General features: G+C 32.4%; 2 protein-coding genes across 3 annotated transcripts; one reads left to right on the top strand and one right to left on the bottom strand.

Annotated features, from left to right (window-relative positions):
• Window positions 1–1,287: 1,287 nt before the first annotated feature.
• LOC127067531 (PH-interacting protein) lies at window positions 1,288–12,164 on the bottom strand. The gene is made up of 22 exons (XM_051002558.1): window positions 12,016–12,164; window positions 11,847–11,905; window positions 11,738–11,767; window positions 11,463–11,522; window positions 10,546–10,696; window positions 10,173–10,271; window positions 9,727–10,064; window positions 9,459–9,613; window positions 9,066–9,383; window positions 8,510–8,927; window positions 8,170–8,395; window positions 7,758–8,082; window positions 7,478–7,673; window positions 7,160–7,408; window positions 6,837–7,061; window positions 6,382–6,760; window positions 5,855–6,254; window positions 5,538–5,765; window positions 5,280–5,460; window positions 5,047–5,203; window positions 4,829–4,936; window positions 1,288–4,723 (listed from the first exon to the last, which is right to left on the bottom strand). Exons 1-22 carry the CDS (start codon window positions 12,074–12,076, stop codon window positions 3,831–3,833), a joined length of 5,256 nt encoding a protein of 1,751 aa, XP_050858515.1. The 5' UTR covers window positions 12,077–12,164; the 3' UTR covers window positions 1,288–3,830.
• Window positions 12,165–13,567: 1,403 nt separating this feature from the next.
• LOC127067546 (dehydrodolichyl diphosphate synthase complex subunit DHDDS) lies at window positions 13,568–15,711 on the top strand. Of its 2 annotated transcripts, none has more exons than XM_051002596.1 (6): window positions 13,568–13,713; window positions 14,393–14,568; window positions 14,656–14,817; window positions 14,922–15,070; window positions 15,145–15,329; window positions 15,402–15,711. In XM_051002596.1, the coding sequence occupies exons 2-6, from the start codon at window positions 14,408–14,410 to the stop codon at window positions 15,645–15,647; spliced, it is 903 nt and encodes a 300-aa protein (XP_050858553.1). In that variant the 5' UTR covers window positions 13,568–13,713; window positions 14,393–14,407; the 3' UTR covers window positions 15,648–15,711. The 2 variants fall into 2 exon arrangements, with proteins under 2 accessions (XP_050858553.1, XP_050858552.1); XM_051002595.1 differs by lacking the exon at window positions 13,568–13,713 and adding an exon at window positions 13,766–14,286.
• Window positions 15,712–15,797: the final 86 nt, after the last annotated feature.

The following is a 15,797-nucleotide window of genomic DNA, read 5'->3' as shown; positions in this document are numbered from 1 at the left end:
ACATATCAATGCTATTATTTCTTTTCGAAAAGAAAAAAATATATTACTTACAAACCCATGTTGTATAAAATAACCTATTTTTCCAAGAATTTTTGTAAGATATGTAGATGTATATATAAAAAAATCATTTGCGGAGATTCAAATACGTATAAAGTTTTTTACAAACGCCGTTCGTATGCTGTCGTTCGGAACGAGATTAGTATGCATGTGTGCAGTGTCTGTGCGGAAGCAATCGAGAAATTGTTTTTTATCGTTTACCTTGGCATTGAAAATAGTTATTTTCCAAGAAATTATATAGATCAGTGAGCCAACTCCTTTTCTCGGAATTCATATAGGTCAATAGTGCCTAAATATATCGGTCAAAACCTTTTTTTCTCATACATTTATCAAATATTTCCAGTTCTTACTTTTCCGCGTATATTATGTCGTTTCCTTCTTCCAGAGTATTTCTAATAATCCTCGACTACTCTAGAATCGTGATATTTTATTTAACACATTAATTAATTTTTATAATTAATATATCATAAATAAAAATTTTACGAAATATTTTTTTTTAGAATATCTATACAAGTGAGTATTTGATTAATTAATTAAATAATTCTTTTCGGCCGCGATGTAGAAAGTTTTAGGAAAGATTTACGTTTACGTAACATATGACGATTGACGATTACGATTAATAAAATTTCTCGTGATTTTCATATTCCTAGCTTTCTAAATATTCTATACTGTCTTTTAATAATAAGCTGATTAATAAAATTATTCAACCACCTTGGCGAATTTCTTTTATACTTTTTCTTCGATATATAAGAGATACATACATATGTGTATGTCATACATTGAAGTTAAATAATATAATATAAAAATAGTCAAAGTTAATCCGTGGGTCTCCAGAAGCGGCAACCTCCAAGTGGTGAGACCTGGGCAATTGATATGTTTGCGATGTAATGTACATTATATCTTACATAATATACATTCCACCACAAATAATATCGAGCTAATGGCTGCTTAATGTAAAACGTGACAAAATAATGAAGTTTTTTATGTAATTTTTTATTCTAAAATGACATCTTCTAAACGTAAATCTTGAAATGAAGACTGTATCGTTCGTTCGTTTAATTTATCCTCGCCATATGCTCTGTTCATGTTACTATTCGCACTCTTGCATATTACGTAATAATCAGAATTAAAGATTAGAATATTTAAAAGGAACGATATTAAAAATAAATATTTAATTTCAGGTTAATTATATAGGTCAGATGTGGTTTCGGAGAATAAATAAGATATAAATATTAAACAACTCGGTGTAATTTTTATTAGTCGCGGTGGGAGTCCAAGAAAATGATACCGTATGCAACAATATATGATTTTACAATAGAATATTTTATATTATATAAAAACAAACTATTACTGTTGCATTATTTATGAAATCCTATCACCCAACGCAAAAAAGCATATACATTGAATTATAATAATTCTGAACATTAAGATATGAAGCATATTAACTGATATAATCAAAGAAATAACAAAAGATATAGTTATGTGAAATAACATATTTGATGGCAAAGATTTAGTAATTCACTGAGCCTATATGATATTTTTCTTAAGTTAAGACTTTATTAAAAAAATATTCATTATCCTAATTACGAATATTTATAATATTATGTATTTGATAATCTTATACTAATATCACAATTGCTCGAGACAGTCAAGATTTCCAGTATTTGTGCACGTGATCTTAATCTACGCTTAATCTACGCAACTGCCTTGGTTATTTATTACAGAATTACTTAATATTTCTGAATTTTGTATTGTTTAAATTCAAAGCATATTTAGTTGCATGAATAAAAAATGCACAATCAGTGACTTATGATGCAGTAAGAAATACATAAACTGCATGTAAAGGTAACACTTTCATAACAGAGTATATAATTATATCTTAAGGTAATTTTTAAAAAATTAGTTCTAGTTCAAAATTTTTGTACAATTTTACATAGTATTTGTATTTTAAATATTATCACTGCCAGTAATGAAATAATCCTAACTAAATGATTGCTTACACATTCATACTAATTGATATCCATCTTAGAATAAGTAGCACAGGTATCTCTTCAAAGTAAGTGTTAGGGTTTGTAAAGGCACTGCCTTATTTAATATAATTTACAGAATTCTAAGAATAAGAATCTTTTTGTCGTGATTAGAATTAGTGTGAATGATTGAATAATTCAGTGAACTAAATTAGATTTACTTAGTGCCTTCAAGAATTTGAGTACAGAAGACATAATCGTCAACTGATTAACATTTTCTTATTCTACTTATTTCTTTTTACACAACTTATTTGGTAAATAAATGTCAATATAGTTAATTTATGTCTTCTGCTCTCAAACTTCTTTAAGAAGATTAAATATTTCTGTCTATAAAGGAAATCTTAGTAAATACATTACACGGATGAATATTTTTGTAATCGTAGTGTACATTTTTTAAAAAATTGTTTAGGATTCCTTAATTACATATAATGTATCTTAGAAATCTATGTAGTAAGATTATCATAAAAATCCTGTATCTTTTCTAATTTTAACGATGTTTCTACAAAATATTCAAAAAAGCATGTAACATTGTCATTTACAAAATGTTACATTCAAGTTTACATTTAATTCGGTTCGAGTAACAACAACGTTACTGTTTGCGTAAAACGTCATAGGGGTGTGTGTGTGTGCGCGCGCGCGCGGTGTGTAATATATAATTATATATATATATATATATATAATAATATAATTACATATATATATATATATTATATATATTATATATAATCACAACTACACAATCTAAGTATTAAATTAAGTGATATAATATGCATATATTCAAAAATTAAATTCATATTGACACAAGTACAATCATTAATGATTTCACAAAGGTACTTCTGTGCATCTTAAAAGGTAAATTGTAAATTTTCTTAATAATCCATATAAATGAAAATAATTTTTGTCAAGATAAGGCTCTATTATTTTTATAACAGAATGATGTTTTTATTAGCCAAGATAAATAATATACGTTTATAAAAAATAATATTTTGGAATTTTTTTTCTTTGCTATTTTTTTACTGTGCAATCAATTTTTTTAATGTGCAATCAATATAATTAATATAATCAGATCTGTGTAAAAAATGCTAAAACACAGATGCTTGAAATTAATCCACATAATTAACATCAGTATGGAATCAATTACAAATAGAAGTTACAGTGCAGTGCAGTAAATAGCAAAAATAAAACAAGTTCCTTTAAACTCTGAATAAAACGAAATTATTATTTCATTTCATTCGTTTCGAAGATAAGCAATTAACGTATATGAAAATATGATCACCCACACTTATAAAATCTTTAACTGTCTTTTTTCAATTGATTCAAATGTCATTAAATAATATAGACGTGATAAGAGTATTATAGGGCGGATTACAGTGCTTTCATTTTGCTTCAATTTCTTTTTCATAGTCTTTTTTACACTTGCACTTAAACGTTAAAAAATACCTTTATTTCTCTGTCTCATAATAGTGGAAGTACATTGTTGCAGGAGTATTAAACTCATATTGCTGTTAATAGTTTCAAGTATACACTTTTTTGCATATGAATTTCCTGTAATTCTCAGGCTATACATCTGGCATTGATCTAGATATTTTTCATATAGTGTCATCTATCTATACAGATACACTATCTTCAAAATGTGAATTTTTAAATTGCATATTAAATTATCATGTTTTTCTTTATGTACAATTGCAAATTGATTAGAACTCCAATGTATATCTTACATTACTAACATAGAAGATGATGTTAAGGTCATTCTAAAAGAAAAGCACGTGCACGGGCTGTCATTTTCCTCACTCGACCTCTACTACTTATGCTAATTCCAGGTTCTGGTATACTTTCATCACTTTCTTCAGCATAATAACGTCGTTTTATTTTACGTCTATTTCTCACTGGTACTGTACTACTCTCATCACTTTCTTCGTTATAACGTGCACGCTTTCCACTTCTCCTAGAATTTGATAATACATCTCGATGATCGGATTCTCTACATGTTCGCGATTTTCTCTGCGATGTCGAAGGTTCTACGAGTTCATCTGTATCATCACTATCTGAATCTTCATTATTAGTACCATGATGCAACTGTTCTTCCTCCTCCTCCTCCTCCTCCTCTTCTTCATCATCGTCGGAATGACTTTCAGAAACATTATTTCTTTTATTGTTGGCTGTATGTTTTGATCCTACTGCATGTGGCAACTTTCGCGATCTTGTATTACTTCTATGAATTACTTCTTCTTCGCTTTCTTCGTCGGAAGACTCCGAGATAAATTGATCTTGGTCCTCTGCATCGTCTTCTGCATCATCGTCGGGAATAACAAACTGTTTAGAATTTGATTTCACTTGTCTATTATTTTTACTATTTTTACTTCGGTTTTTACGAGTCTGTTTTCCACGGCCACTAGGAGTATAAACCTCTCCGGAATCGTTATCTGTACTCTCACTGCTTACTGCTTTCCTTGCTCTAGTTCGTCGAACAGGAGGACCATGACTGCTATCACTTTCCAATGATGCTTCGGATTCACTTAATTCACTGTCACTTTTTTTAACTTTCCTTTGCACTATAGATCTAGGAATTCTCAACTTTATCATCGAACGCGTTGAACTACCTGTCTGTTTCTGAATACCATTAGTCATTCGGGATGGACCTTTAAGAAAATTAAGATTAATTTAGGTCGACTAGTTAAGCATAATCTAATATTTCTTAAAGTAGACTATATATATGTATAGTAAAGTCATACAGTCATATATACCTGGTTCATGTAGATTAGCAGGCTTTCTTTTCTGTTGCACAACTGTTTCTTCATCTTCTGTATTTATATCTTCATCTTCAGTACATGTGAACTTTCCTTTGGATGGTCCTATAATGATACAATTGTTGATAGACGAAAATATGTCGTTTTAAAAAATATGTTACTACAAGCAACAGAATATAATTCATGGTCCAAACTCTTTAAAGAACAAAAATTACCAGTGCCATTTGTTAAACGTTGCTTTCGTTTCTGTACTTTCGTTTTTACATTTACTTTTGCATTATTATTACGTCTCCTTGCAGACTTCCAGTTGGAAACAATTTTACGCATATGTTCTTCAAACATGGCTGATAATCTTATTGTCATAGAGTATATCTACAGATAATAACAACATGAAAGACAATCTTTCTACAAATAATAAGAGTCTGTTTGATAATCTCTTTTTACTTACTCTTGAACGTTTGTTGGTATTATAATTTCTACTATTTGTAAATATTAATTTCATATCCTTTGCAAATTCCAAAGGTGTTTCATAGTTGCCTCCTAACAAGTCTTCTTTCACCGTGCGTAAATCCATCGGTGTGTCTATTATTTGATGATAATCTGGGTGTTCCAACCTATCAACTGGTTCTCTATAAACAATATCAAAACAAACAAATTTTTTAAAACAATCGAACCTACCATCATCATTGTCAATATGACATCATACCTGAAAGGGATTGAATCTTCGCACTGCCATAAGGTATCCAATAACTGTCGACATGCCACTCTCCAATCTTGCGATATTTCTTGTGATCGAAGATTTCTACTAGAGGTTGATCTTTGTGTACTTGTCGAAGGTTTATCTTTTGCAGCCATATCTGTATCAGATTCTGAAGAGCAATACGTATCAACTAATTGATGATATACCGCAGGTACGTCTAACTCCGTAGTTTCTCTGCGTAAAAAACAAAATCAGTATAATCAACGATACATTCCCTTGATTATCGATACATACTTAACGATAATAACTTCGTTGTTACTTACTTTATTATACGCAAACATAAATCTGTGATTATCCTTGCACACTTCACTATCCCACTATGAGGTTTATTAAATATCTCAGCATTCGTTGCTAAATATCTAATATCAAATTGAGCAGATGTTATTCTTCGATAAAAATGATTTTCGAAACGAGCTTTTATAGTTGATAAATCGATGGGATATTGTACGACGAATGCATAACCAGGATAAGCATTGAGATCTACTGGTGCCACAAAAGGTTCTGCTATCGCGAGGCTCATTACTTGGTCAAGACCTCTTATAATTCTACGACATGTCGCATCTCTGTCACCCATTGGCCATTCTTCTGGAGTAGGTTGATACAATATGGCTTGTATCTCCTCTGGAAGCACAGGAACTGCTCCTCCAATTTCAGCAGGCAATCCTTCAACATAATTTTATTTAAATTTCATAGCACCTTTGTGAAAATCCTCAACATCTTATCTTTTTTATTAATTATATTAAACTTAGCATAGAAATAACAATTGATATTTGTTAAGTAATAAACTTACTATCTCCATCAATTGGTTCGAGATCCCATGGACTCATTCGTTCGTATTCTCCATTATCCCAACGTACACGGAAACACATAAAGAAAGATTCGGGAAAATCTTCATCTAATGGTTCCATGGATTGAATTTGTCCCATCCACCATCCATCGTCGATCATACAACGAAACCTATCACCTTCCGACCAACTGCGAGCCAATGCTATGTCAAATGTTTGACGTAGAACTAAAAAGTCCAACACATCTGGCATATCGTGATATTTTATTGTAAAATTTTCTCCAGTAAATCGGCCTTCTTCGTCCATCAATGCAAGTTTTAAACAACAAAGTCGAGGTGGACGAATTATATACTTTATACCTACTACTTTCACGAACTCTTGCGCCTACAATATTTTAATGCGTCGTATGAAAATTACACTTTATAAAATAACATTAATATCGATTAAATTGAATTCTTACCCTTATGCGCATTTTAGCCCATGGTTCACTATTTGGACCAAGTTCATAAACTTTCTTATTTCTAACTGCATCTAAATAAAATTGGTGACCTTGACGAAAATACACGATTTCATCACCCATTTGTGGATAATATGGGGCTTTACGCGGTACTACTTCGGTGAGCCACTCAGGAGGTCGAAGAACTTCAGGAACTTCGGTAATATCTTCACTATAAATATATGCTTTCTGATAAAAGAAATTGATATATGGATTAACAAAAATGTGATCGATACGTAAATATTGTATTGAATGACAAACTAAAACTCTGAATTGCAAAACTTCACCTTTGCTGTACGACCTTTATTGCGTCTTCTATCGGTATCGCTTGGTGGAGTAAGAGATCTTTTCTTAACAGGCTTACGTTTACTGCGTTTAGGAGGTTCAAGATTCAAACCATGATCTGCGATCCAATCTGAATATTGGGTACTACATTCGGAACTAGAGCTATCTGAACATAAATCTTCTTCGTTTGCAGTGGAATCATTACTATTACTACTAGCCGAACTTCCTGTGGTTCCTCCGTTTTCAAGATTCTATAGATAAGTAGCAGTAGAGTATAAAAATAAAATAAGAAAATGTGTGATAAATACTACTTCAAATACCTCAAATTCTTCATCATCTCGTTCTTCGTCTCGTGCCGCTCTAGTCCTATATCCGTGTCTAGCACCTCTATTTCGTTTTCGATTTGCTACTTTATTTCCTATACTATCTTGAACAGCTGCAGTGTTCAAAGCAGGTTGGGGTCTACTTCGCATTTCTCGCCTCCAATTTTCTAATTCCATATCCGCCATTGCACGACTAGAAATGTAAAAGATCTATGTAAACATTTTCATATAGAAACGTGCTTTGTCGACATAAAAAATGATTAACGTGTAAACATACAGTGAATTAAATTGTGTTTCCCTAGTAGCTTGATTCATAGGTCGAGCAAGAATTGGTTTGTTCCAAGGTGTGGTATTATCTCTTTGCCAATTACCACTACTTTGCCTAACACCTTCAACATCACCGGCTCTCCTTAAACCTGGTCTACTACCACGAGGACTAGCAATTTGACGAATTGGTTGTTCCCCTGCGTTATCTTCTCTGTCATTCGCAGCTAAATCACCATCTGCATCAATATTTTGTCTTTGTGCAAGAGCTTCAATTAATCTGTCAATGTTGGACCTTGGTTCTTGCACAGGAAGACCTTCTATAACTTCTTGCATTCCTATTATACATCAGACTGTGTGAAATTCATTTTCTTCGTACAATCGAATAGAGAAAAAAATTTTAATGAAAATTGCAATCATTTTACCTCCAGCACCTACAGCTATATTAGGTACCAATTGTTCCCCACGACAATTTTCTCTACCGGGGACTAATCTTTGTAATGCCGGAGGGTACGGATTTCCATCCACATCAACGAGAAATGGAGGTGGCATTAAATGGGGAGCCGTTTGCGTTTGTTCATCCAAAACATAATTATTTATATCTCGAAGTAACGGCCTATAGTCTGTATGAAAGAAGAGTTCTTTTGGTACCTGTAATTATATTTTTTCTTACATTGGATATCCTGCATGGATATTATTACAAAGTATATCTCAACTGTTTAGCATTATAAAAATGCGTTATCGTGTTATAAGTAGAATACTTACTATTTTTAATTTTTCTACGCCAGACCCAAATCCATACATTAAAAGATGACCATGAGAATCAGTTGCGGCAATCATTGTTCCATCAGGAGACCATTTTGCATCAAAAACTGCACCATTTCCTTGTCCTTCGATAAAATTTTGAAAACAAGCCACTGGTTCTGTATTTAGAACATCCCATATAATGAGCTGTCCATCATGACCGGCACTTAATATAACACGAGGATCTATCGGATGAGATTCCAGTACAAACACCTCGTCTTTATGACGGCGAAGGACTTTTATTAATTCTCCCGATTTTGAGTTCCACACTTTCAATGAACTATCATTTACAGCGGTAATTACCCATTCGTCACTTACGTCCCAACAAACCATAGTAACTTTAGCCTTCTTATTTGTTTCATCGTCTGTTTCTGGTTCTCTACGAAATTAAATATTCGTATGATATATGAATGTGTGTGTGTGTGTGTGTGTGTGTGTGTGTGTGTGTGTGTGTGTGTGTGTGTATATATAAAATATACGAGCTTTATCGAATATATCTGTCATATGCTTTATGTACCCAGGAAGTCTTGTGGTCATAAGAAGGCGTTTATGCACCCACTGCTGTTGTTCAAAATGCCATACATTCGCAGTACCATCTTTAGATCCAGAAATAAATCTTAAACCACTGTGAGCCCATTGAATACTATCAACAGTATCAGAATGTGCCTCAACTTCTAAAACTCTACGTGGTCCTTCGTCTCCTAACATTGCATAAACTCTCACATGGTGATCGGCAGAGCCGGCTGCCATGAAAGCTCCACCAGGACTAAACGATGCACATATCATTTGAGCTTGGCCAGGTCTCATTTTTTCATGATATTGAATCGGCTTAGGTCTAAAATTATACTAACCAGGTTTAATCATCTTTGTCAATTAATACTTAATCTATTATTATTAATCGTTTACTTACTGAAATACTGCTCTTTCTTTTGGTTTTTTTGTATGAGACCAGAATGCAACTGAACCATCTGTACTGGTGGATACCATATAATAAACACCATTACAAGAAATAGGACAGAAGTTAATAGATGTTATCATACCAGAGTGTCCAGACAAAACAGCCACCTTAAAAAATTTACATAAATTTTAAATCAAAGACAAATTACTTATAGTGTAAATAAGATGAAATTGATATTATAAATAAAATTTTTCTAATAACTCTATTATATATTACATACAGGAGACATAGTTTGAAAACACCAGACTCTAAGTATCCGATCTAAACTGCCAGCTGCGAGTAACGTGTTATCGAAGTTTATTGCTATGTCCATAATCTCGGCCGAAGCACCTCGAAATGTAGCTAGTAGTCGACCGTCTATAGAACTCCATACTTTAACAAGTAAATCGTCTGCACCAGTTACTATGTATTTTCCCGTACGATCATACAAAACGCAATAAACTGCTGATAAATGTCCTAATGTATGTCGATAAAGTTGCATTTTACTATAAAATTTGGTTGGTATCGCTTCTTGACGACTCATAGGACCTGAGTTTTCTCTTCCTTGAAGAACATGCACTGATGGAAAAATAAGATACACGTTACAAAGTACTATCAAGATAAAAGAATAAATCTAAATTAAAAATTTTAACGAATATATGAAATATGATAAAGTTCATTACTTACCTATATTAGTCACTGATAAACTATAAGGAAGATCCATAAAAGGTTTTCCTCCTAATCTTCCAGAGCAAGCAACAATACCGCGTGTTCGACGGGATAGATCTATCACACAAGAATATTCAATATTAAACGTTTTACATCTTAAATATATGTACAGGGTGTTCCATCAGCGATGGTACCGCCGAACACTGATCCCTCATGAAAAAATAAGTCGAAAATTGTAGAATACAGTTTTTGCGTATGAGACGCCATTCCAGAGAAAAATAATTTTTACAATTTTCGACTTATTATTTCACGAGAAATCATTCTCTGTTTGGTAGTACCACTGTTGCTAGAACCCTCTGCATAATGTATTCTATATAAAATTAACGTATACCTTCGTGCGTGCGTAATAAAGATTGTCTGCCAGCTCCAAGTAACGATATAACTCCTGGAATACATGGCGGTACCTCTTTTTCTAAAACCGGACCTATTCTTGCACATATTTGCAGCAAATATTGTGATCCTATGTGGGGATATTTCTTTTCCTGTTGATAATAATTGAATTAATATTAAATAGTATTTAAAAAAATTTTTCTACGAACTGAAAATTAATTTCTTAAGAGTTTACAGAATGACTGCACCTCTCAATTATATGAAGAATCCAATTTTTATCATTTTTGGTACTCATTATCGAATAAAATAATTCTCTTTTAAGTAGAAAAGCTTTTTATCGTGACTTTTAAATAAAGTGACGTTAAGGATTAAAAAGATCAACCAAATTATGAATTCGTCACTTTAAAAAAGAATAAATGACTTGAAAAAATGCGATATCGATATTTCCCGCCAATATTTAAAACGAATTGTAAAGTAGTGCCTGGTATTAACCAATGAGCGCTCGAAAGAAGGAAGACATCCAATCTTGGCGTAGCACTCGTGCACGAGATCAAGTTCTATAAATAAGCCGTAGGCACGTATATTCATTGATCAGCTCACGCAAGATGGCTCAAAGCAAGCGACCATTGGCACAGAGAACAAAGTAGTGGGGAGAATCTTCCGCAATGGCGACGCTAACTCTAGAAGAATGGATGAGGAGTGGGATGGAAAAGGGGGTAGCGCCCCTCAGAAAGGGATGCACATACTTCGATATTATTTCGACCAACGATTTGACGACAGAGCTAAGCCACATACGCGATATGACGCGTAACCTTAAATTTAGGCCCTTTAATCGCGCGATTACAGAGACTGATCTATCTTCTAAAGGGAAATCAAAGTCGCGTAATAACGATGCTCGCGTAATGTCGATGCACTTACCAATTCTTGGAAACTTTGGCTATGCACATTTCCCTCCCAATCGATCCTTTCTGGTAAAACCTGAAAAAAGAAAAAGAAAATATGACGAGGATCGATCGATCGTCGGATCGATAAGGTCATACGAAGTGACTAATTTATGAAGAAAAATCAAGATCATCGACCCTGCAATTCTAATGTTTTGACAAGCAGAAACCACGTGCAAACCATGTGGGAGACGATCGCTATGTATAGTGTCAGTCCGGCAAAACGTCAACTCCGGACCAATCTCGTCTTACCTTCGCTCGCTCCAAATCGCGCTTCAGCGTCTGAAACAAACATACACGTTCTTTCGTTACGTTCGTCGCGTCGACGTTAGCTCGACGTTAAATCCGATCGAATACTTACCGTAGCAGCCTCGTGACATGGTCCTGCCGCAAGAAATTTTGCTATCAAGAAGTAGAGCTCTGAAAAGAACGAGTGAACGGCGATTAGAGGGGAACGAAGCGCACACGCACGGCCACGGTTAGGCGGCTTTGCCGACGGTTATGCTCGCTTATCGCATCTCAATCGTTACCTGGTGCTATAGCAGACTCGTTTCTCGATACACTGGCATCCATTTCGTATGGCGAATCCATCGTTATTCACTCACGGACGTAAAGAAAGATTTATTTTTTTCGGGTCATAGCGTGGCGATAACCATTTCGGATTTCATTTTCTCTCGCGAGATCTCGACCGCGAGACGCACACGCACGCTCACCTCCTCGACGGAAAGTAGTACCCCCGCCTCCTCGACTTCCCCTCCATGCCCCTCTCCCCTTCCACTCCAACTGACGAATCGCGAAGCAGCTATCCAGGGATGTATTTCTTATTCTTCGACACCCTCACCTTCCTTGCTGTCTTTTTCTTTTATTTCCTTTCTTTATTCATTTACGATCGGATATTTCTTTCACCTTCACGATCTTGTGTTTTTCGCTACTTCCTCGCAGCTCGTACGGCTCTCACGCCATATTTTTAACATTTTTCTTCCCTTTGTGGTAAACAATACGGACGAAGGATATATATACGTATATATATATATATACACGCACGCACGCACACACATATAGTATTTTTTGTGTAGTTGGCTCGTGATATTTACATGTAGTAGTGTAACGCTTGCAAGATAGATTATTGGGCTAAACATCTCGCGATATGGGTAATGTTTTGATACATTAGTGAGCACTCGTTTCTAAATGATTTACAAATAACGTAATCCATATATGTTTTCTATAGATTTATACGACGTTCCACACCTTTTTATCAAAACTGATAATTACGATATGAGAAAATAAACGAAGAAAAAAATATTTTTCTATTCACTAAATTACCCTACTTTGTCTTACGTCCAACTTATTGTACAATGCCAACTTCTACGAGCGAGATTCTCCGATTGACGCCATTATTCTAAATAAGAAAACTTTCGAAAGATATTTGTATTAAACAATAATATACCGCACCGACACAAGATTGTAAAGATAAAAACATTAATTTTAATTCTAAAGTAGGTGAATGTATGTCCAGTAATACGTGCACATCTACAACAATGAAGTGACACATTTCACAAGATCATTGACTATTTGGTCATTGATAAAGCGAAAGCTCAAAAACAAATATTGAGATTAAAATAATTATATTATTATATAAAAAATTAATAATTTTAGAAAAATGACATTGATATAATCCAGTCTGTGCCTTATACGTATCACAAAATTTATTACGTGGGATTACTTTAGGTTAGATTTATATGTACATATATGTGTATTTAAAACTTGTACTTTGTCGGTAAGAAAGAAAAATGAAAATGTCGATAATAGAAGAATGAGAAATTTTATAATTACATATATGTTTCTTAATGATGTAAATCATAAGTGTAAATATATTAATCTTGTTACATATATGTTATCATTTTATAGACAAAACAAATAAAGAAGTAATAAATTACACTAATGTAAGAATTTGGACAAAGTATATCATATTCTTATACCTTATTAGAAACATTTTTACTGAAAATTGTTGTATCATTAATGACGTAATCCTTTTACTCTGTAAACGTGAAAAAATGATTAGATGATTGATATTATACTATACTATTATCACTTGTAGAAAAAAAGTATTTAACCTTTTTTGCTATCATGTAATAGTTCGCTTCGATTACAATTATAATTTGATCGTAATGCGATACTGATCCGTTTAGACACATCGATCATCTTTGCACGATTAAGAGTTGTAGAAGGTAAAAGAAAAAAAAATCATTATGAGGTAGATATTCAAGATGGTTGCTGCGAAACTTGAAACAAACTCGAAATCGTACAGGTTGCGCGTGATCATTTGTGGAGCTCTTTTCGGTTGCCAATATGTTTCAATGAAATTAACAATGAATCAATGCAATTTTATACGAAATATCAAAAGCGATTTATAGTCAAACTTGTAATATATTCAAAATGTTTTTATATTCTAAGATGATGCAAGTATTTAATGAATTTACGAAAAGGCTGATCGAAGATGTGTCGATAGGATAAAATTTTGCGTAAAAATTTTTGCTAATTATTGTGTATTATATCATTTGATAAAATTTCATTATTTACAAATTAAATTTTGCATAAGTGGTCACATGAATGTCATTAATTTTTTCTATTTGACATTGAAATAAATAGTGTAAAATTGTTTATGATAACGGGTTTTTAAATAAAAATTGGACTAATTTGTCGATAATAAACCTAATTAACTGTCTCCAAATGAGGCTTTAAATAATAGTATAACCTTTGAACAGTGTCGACAATTTTAGTGTCTTATAAAAACTATTCAGGTACTTGCACGTAAAAAATATTTTTTAATTAAATGTTTAGTTTCTATTATATGTTTCAAATTATTAATTTATTTATGTGGTTAAATAATAATATTTGTGATTTAAGACTCGAAAACATACCATGTCTTGGATAAGAGAAAGTACGTTAAATTGTCTTCAGTACTTAGCAGTAAAGATTTTAAAAAGTGGTCAAATTCCTAAACATGTAGCATTTATTATGGATGGAAATAGAAGATATGCTAACAAAAATCATCTTGAAAAAATAAATGGGCACACACAAGGGTATGCATATTTTATTTAAAAAAAAAAAAAAATTAAATTATATATTGTATTAATGGGATAATTAATATAATTTTTATAAATAATTAGGTTTCACAAATTAACAGAAACTCTACAGTGGTGTTTAGACCTTGGTATTCCAGAAGTAACAGTTTATGCATTTAGTATAGAAAATTTTAAGAGGTCCAAGGAGGAAGTCAATGGGCTTATGGAACTTGCTAGACAAAAATTTCAGAGTTTGTTAGATGAGAAGTAATTATCTTTTTTTATATAATATTTCTAATACTGTTAGGATTGATGATTACTCCATTGAAATTATTATGATACGCAATTTAGAAATGTTTTGTTATCTCTAGAGAAAAATTGATGGAATATGGCATATGTGTGCGTATTATAGGAAATTTAGAATTACTTCCAGAGGATCTACGTAAATTAGTGGCAGAAGCTATAATCATTACCAAAAATAATAATAAAGCATTCCTTAATATTGCTTTTGCTTATACATGTAAGTATATGTTGATTATTAGAAATAAGTAATTCTGTAATTTGTTTCAACAGTGTTACTTATAATTTGTTTAGCAAGAGATGAAATGACGCATGCAATTAAAGATATATTAAGAGGTATTAAAAATGCGGATCTTCTACCAGAAGATATAAACGAAGACCTTATTTCTAAGTGTTTATACACTTATAATTCTCCTAATCCTGATTTACTTATTCGTACTTCTGGAGAAATTCGTCTTAGTGATTTTCTTATATGGCAGGTAAACTCTACAAACGTCACATTTTCATTTTATTTTATTTATTAAGTTTGCATGGTACACAAATGTTTACAGGTTAGTAACAGTTGCATCTATTTCGCTGATGTATTATGGCCTGAATTCAGTGCTTGGGATTTACTTGGTGCAATCTTTTATTATCAAAGATGTTATACAAATTTACAAACTATTGCAAAAGCACAAAATATAACTAATTATAATAGCAGAGTTACTAATTATCTTAATAAATTATATCACGAACGGCAGGCTATGCTGCAAAATATATGTGCTTCAGAAATTCTAGCATACAATGGAAATAAATGATCCAAAAATAGAATATATATAATTATCTACCAAAAATATAATTATACAGAACAGATAAGAATATGTTTTTCATCTTATTTATTTTCCTTATACTGTTTTGTTGATATTTTTGTATTTATTTTTATTCAGTTTTTTATCAAAAATCTTTAC

This window comes from Vespula vulgaris, chromosome 11 (assembly GCF_905475345.1).
Source record: "Vespula vulgaris chromosome 11, iyVesVulg1.1, whole genome shotgun sequence".
NCBI classification, from domain to species: domain Eukaryota; kingdom Metazoa; phylum Arthropoda; class Insecta; order Hymenoptera; family Vespidae; genus Vespula; species Vespula vulgaris.
Note: the sequence above shows the minus strand (reverse complement) of the source record. Positions and strands in the feature narration are given on the sequence as shown.

Bases quoted from the DNA above. Each gene is read 5' to 3' on its own strand.
- LOC127067531 (XM_051002558.1), bottom strand. From the start codon at position 12,076: ATGGATTCGCCATACGAAATGGATGCCAGTGTATCGAGAAACGAGTCT. The intron at 8,083-8,169 runs GTAAAATGATTG...GATGTATAATAG, and splicing joins TATAGCTGTAGGTGCTGGAG to GAATGCAAGAAGTTATAGAA. The intron at 4,724-4,828 runs GTATATATGACT...ATTTTCTTAAAG, and splicing joins TGCTAATCTACATGAACCAG to GTCCATCCCGAATGACTAAT.
- LOC127067546 (XM_051002596.1), top strand. From the start codon at position 14,408: ATGTCTTGGATAAGAGAAAGTACGTTAAATTGTCTTCAGTACTTAGCA. The intron at 14,569-14,655 runs GTATGCATATTT...ATAAATAATTAG, and splicing joins ATAAATGGGCACACACAAGG to GTTTCACAAATTAACAGAAA. The intron at 14,818-14,921 runs GTAATTATCTTT...TGTTATCTCTAG, and splicing joins CAGAGTTTGTTAGATGAGAA to AGAAAAATTGATGGAATATG.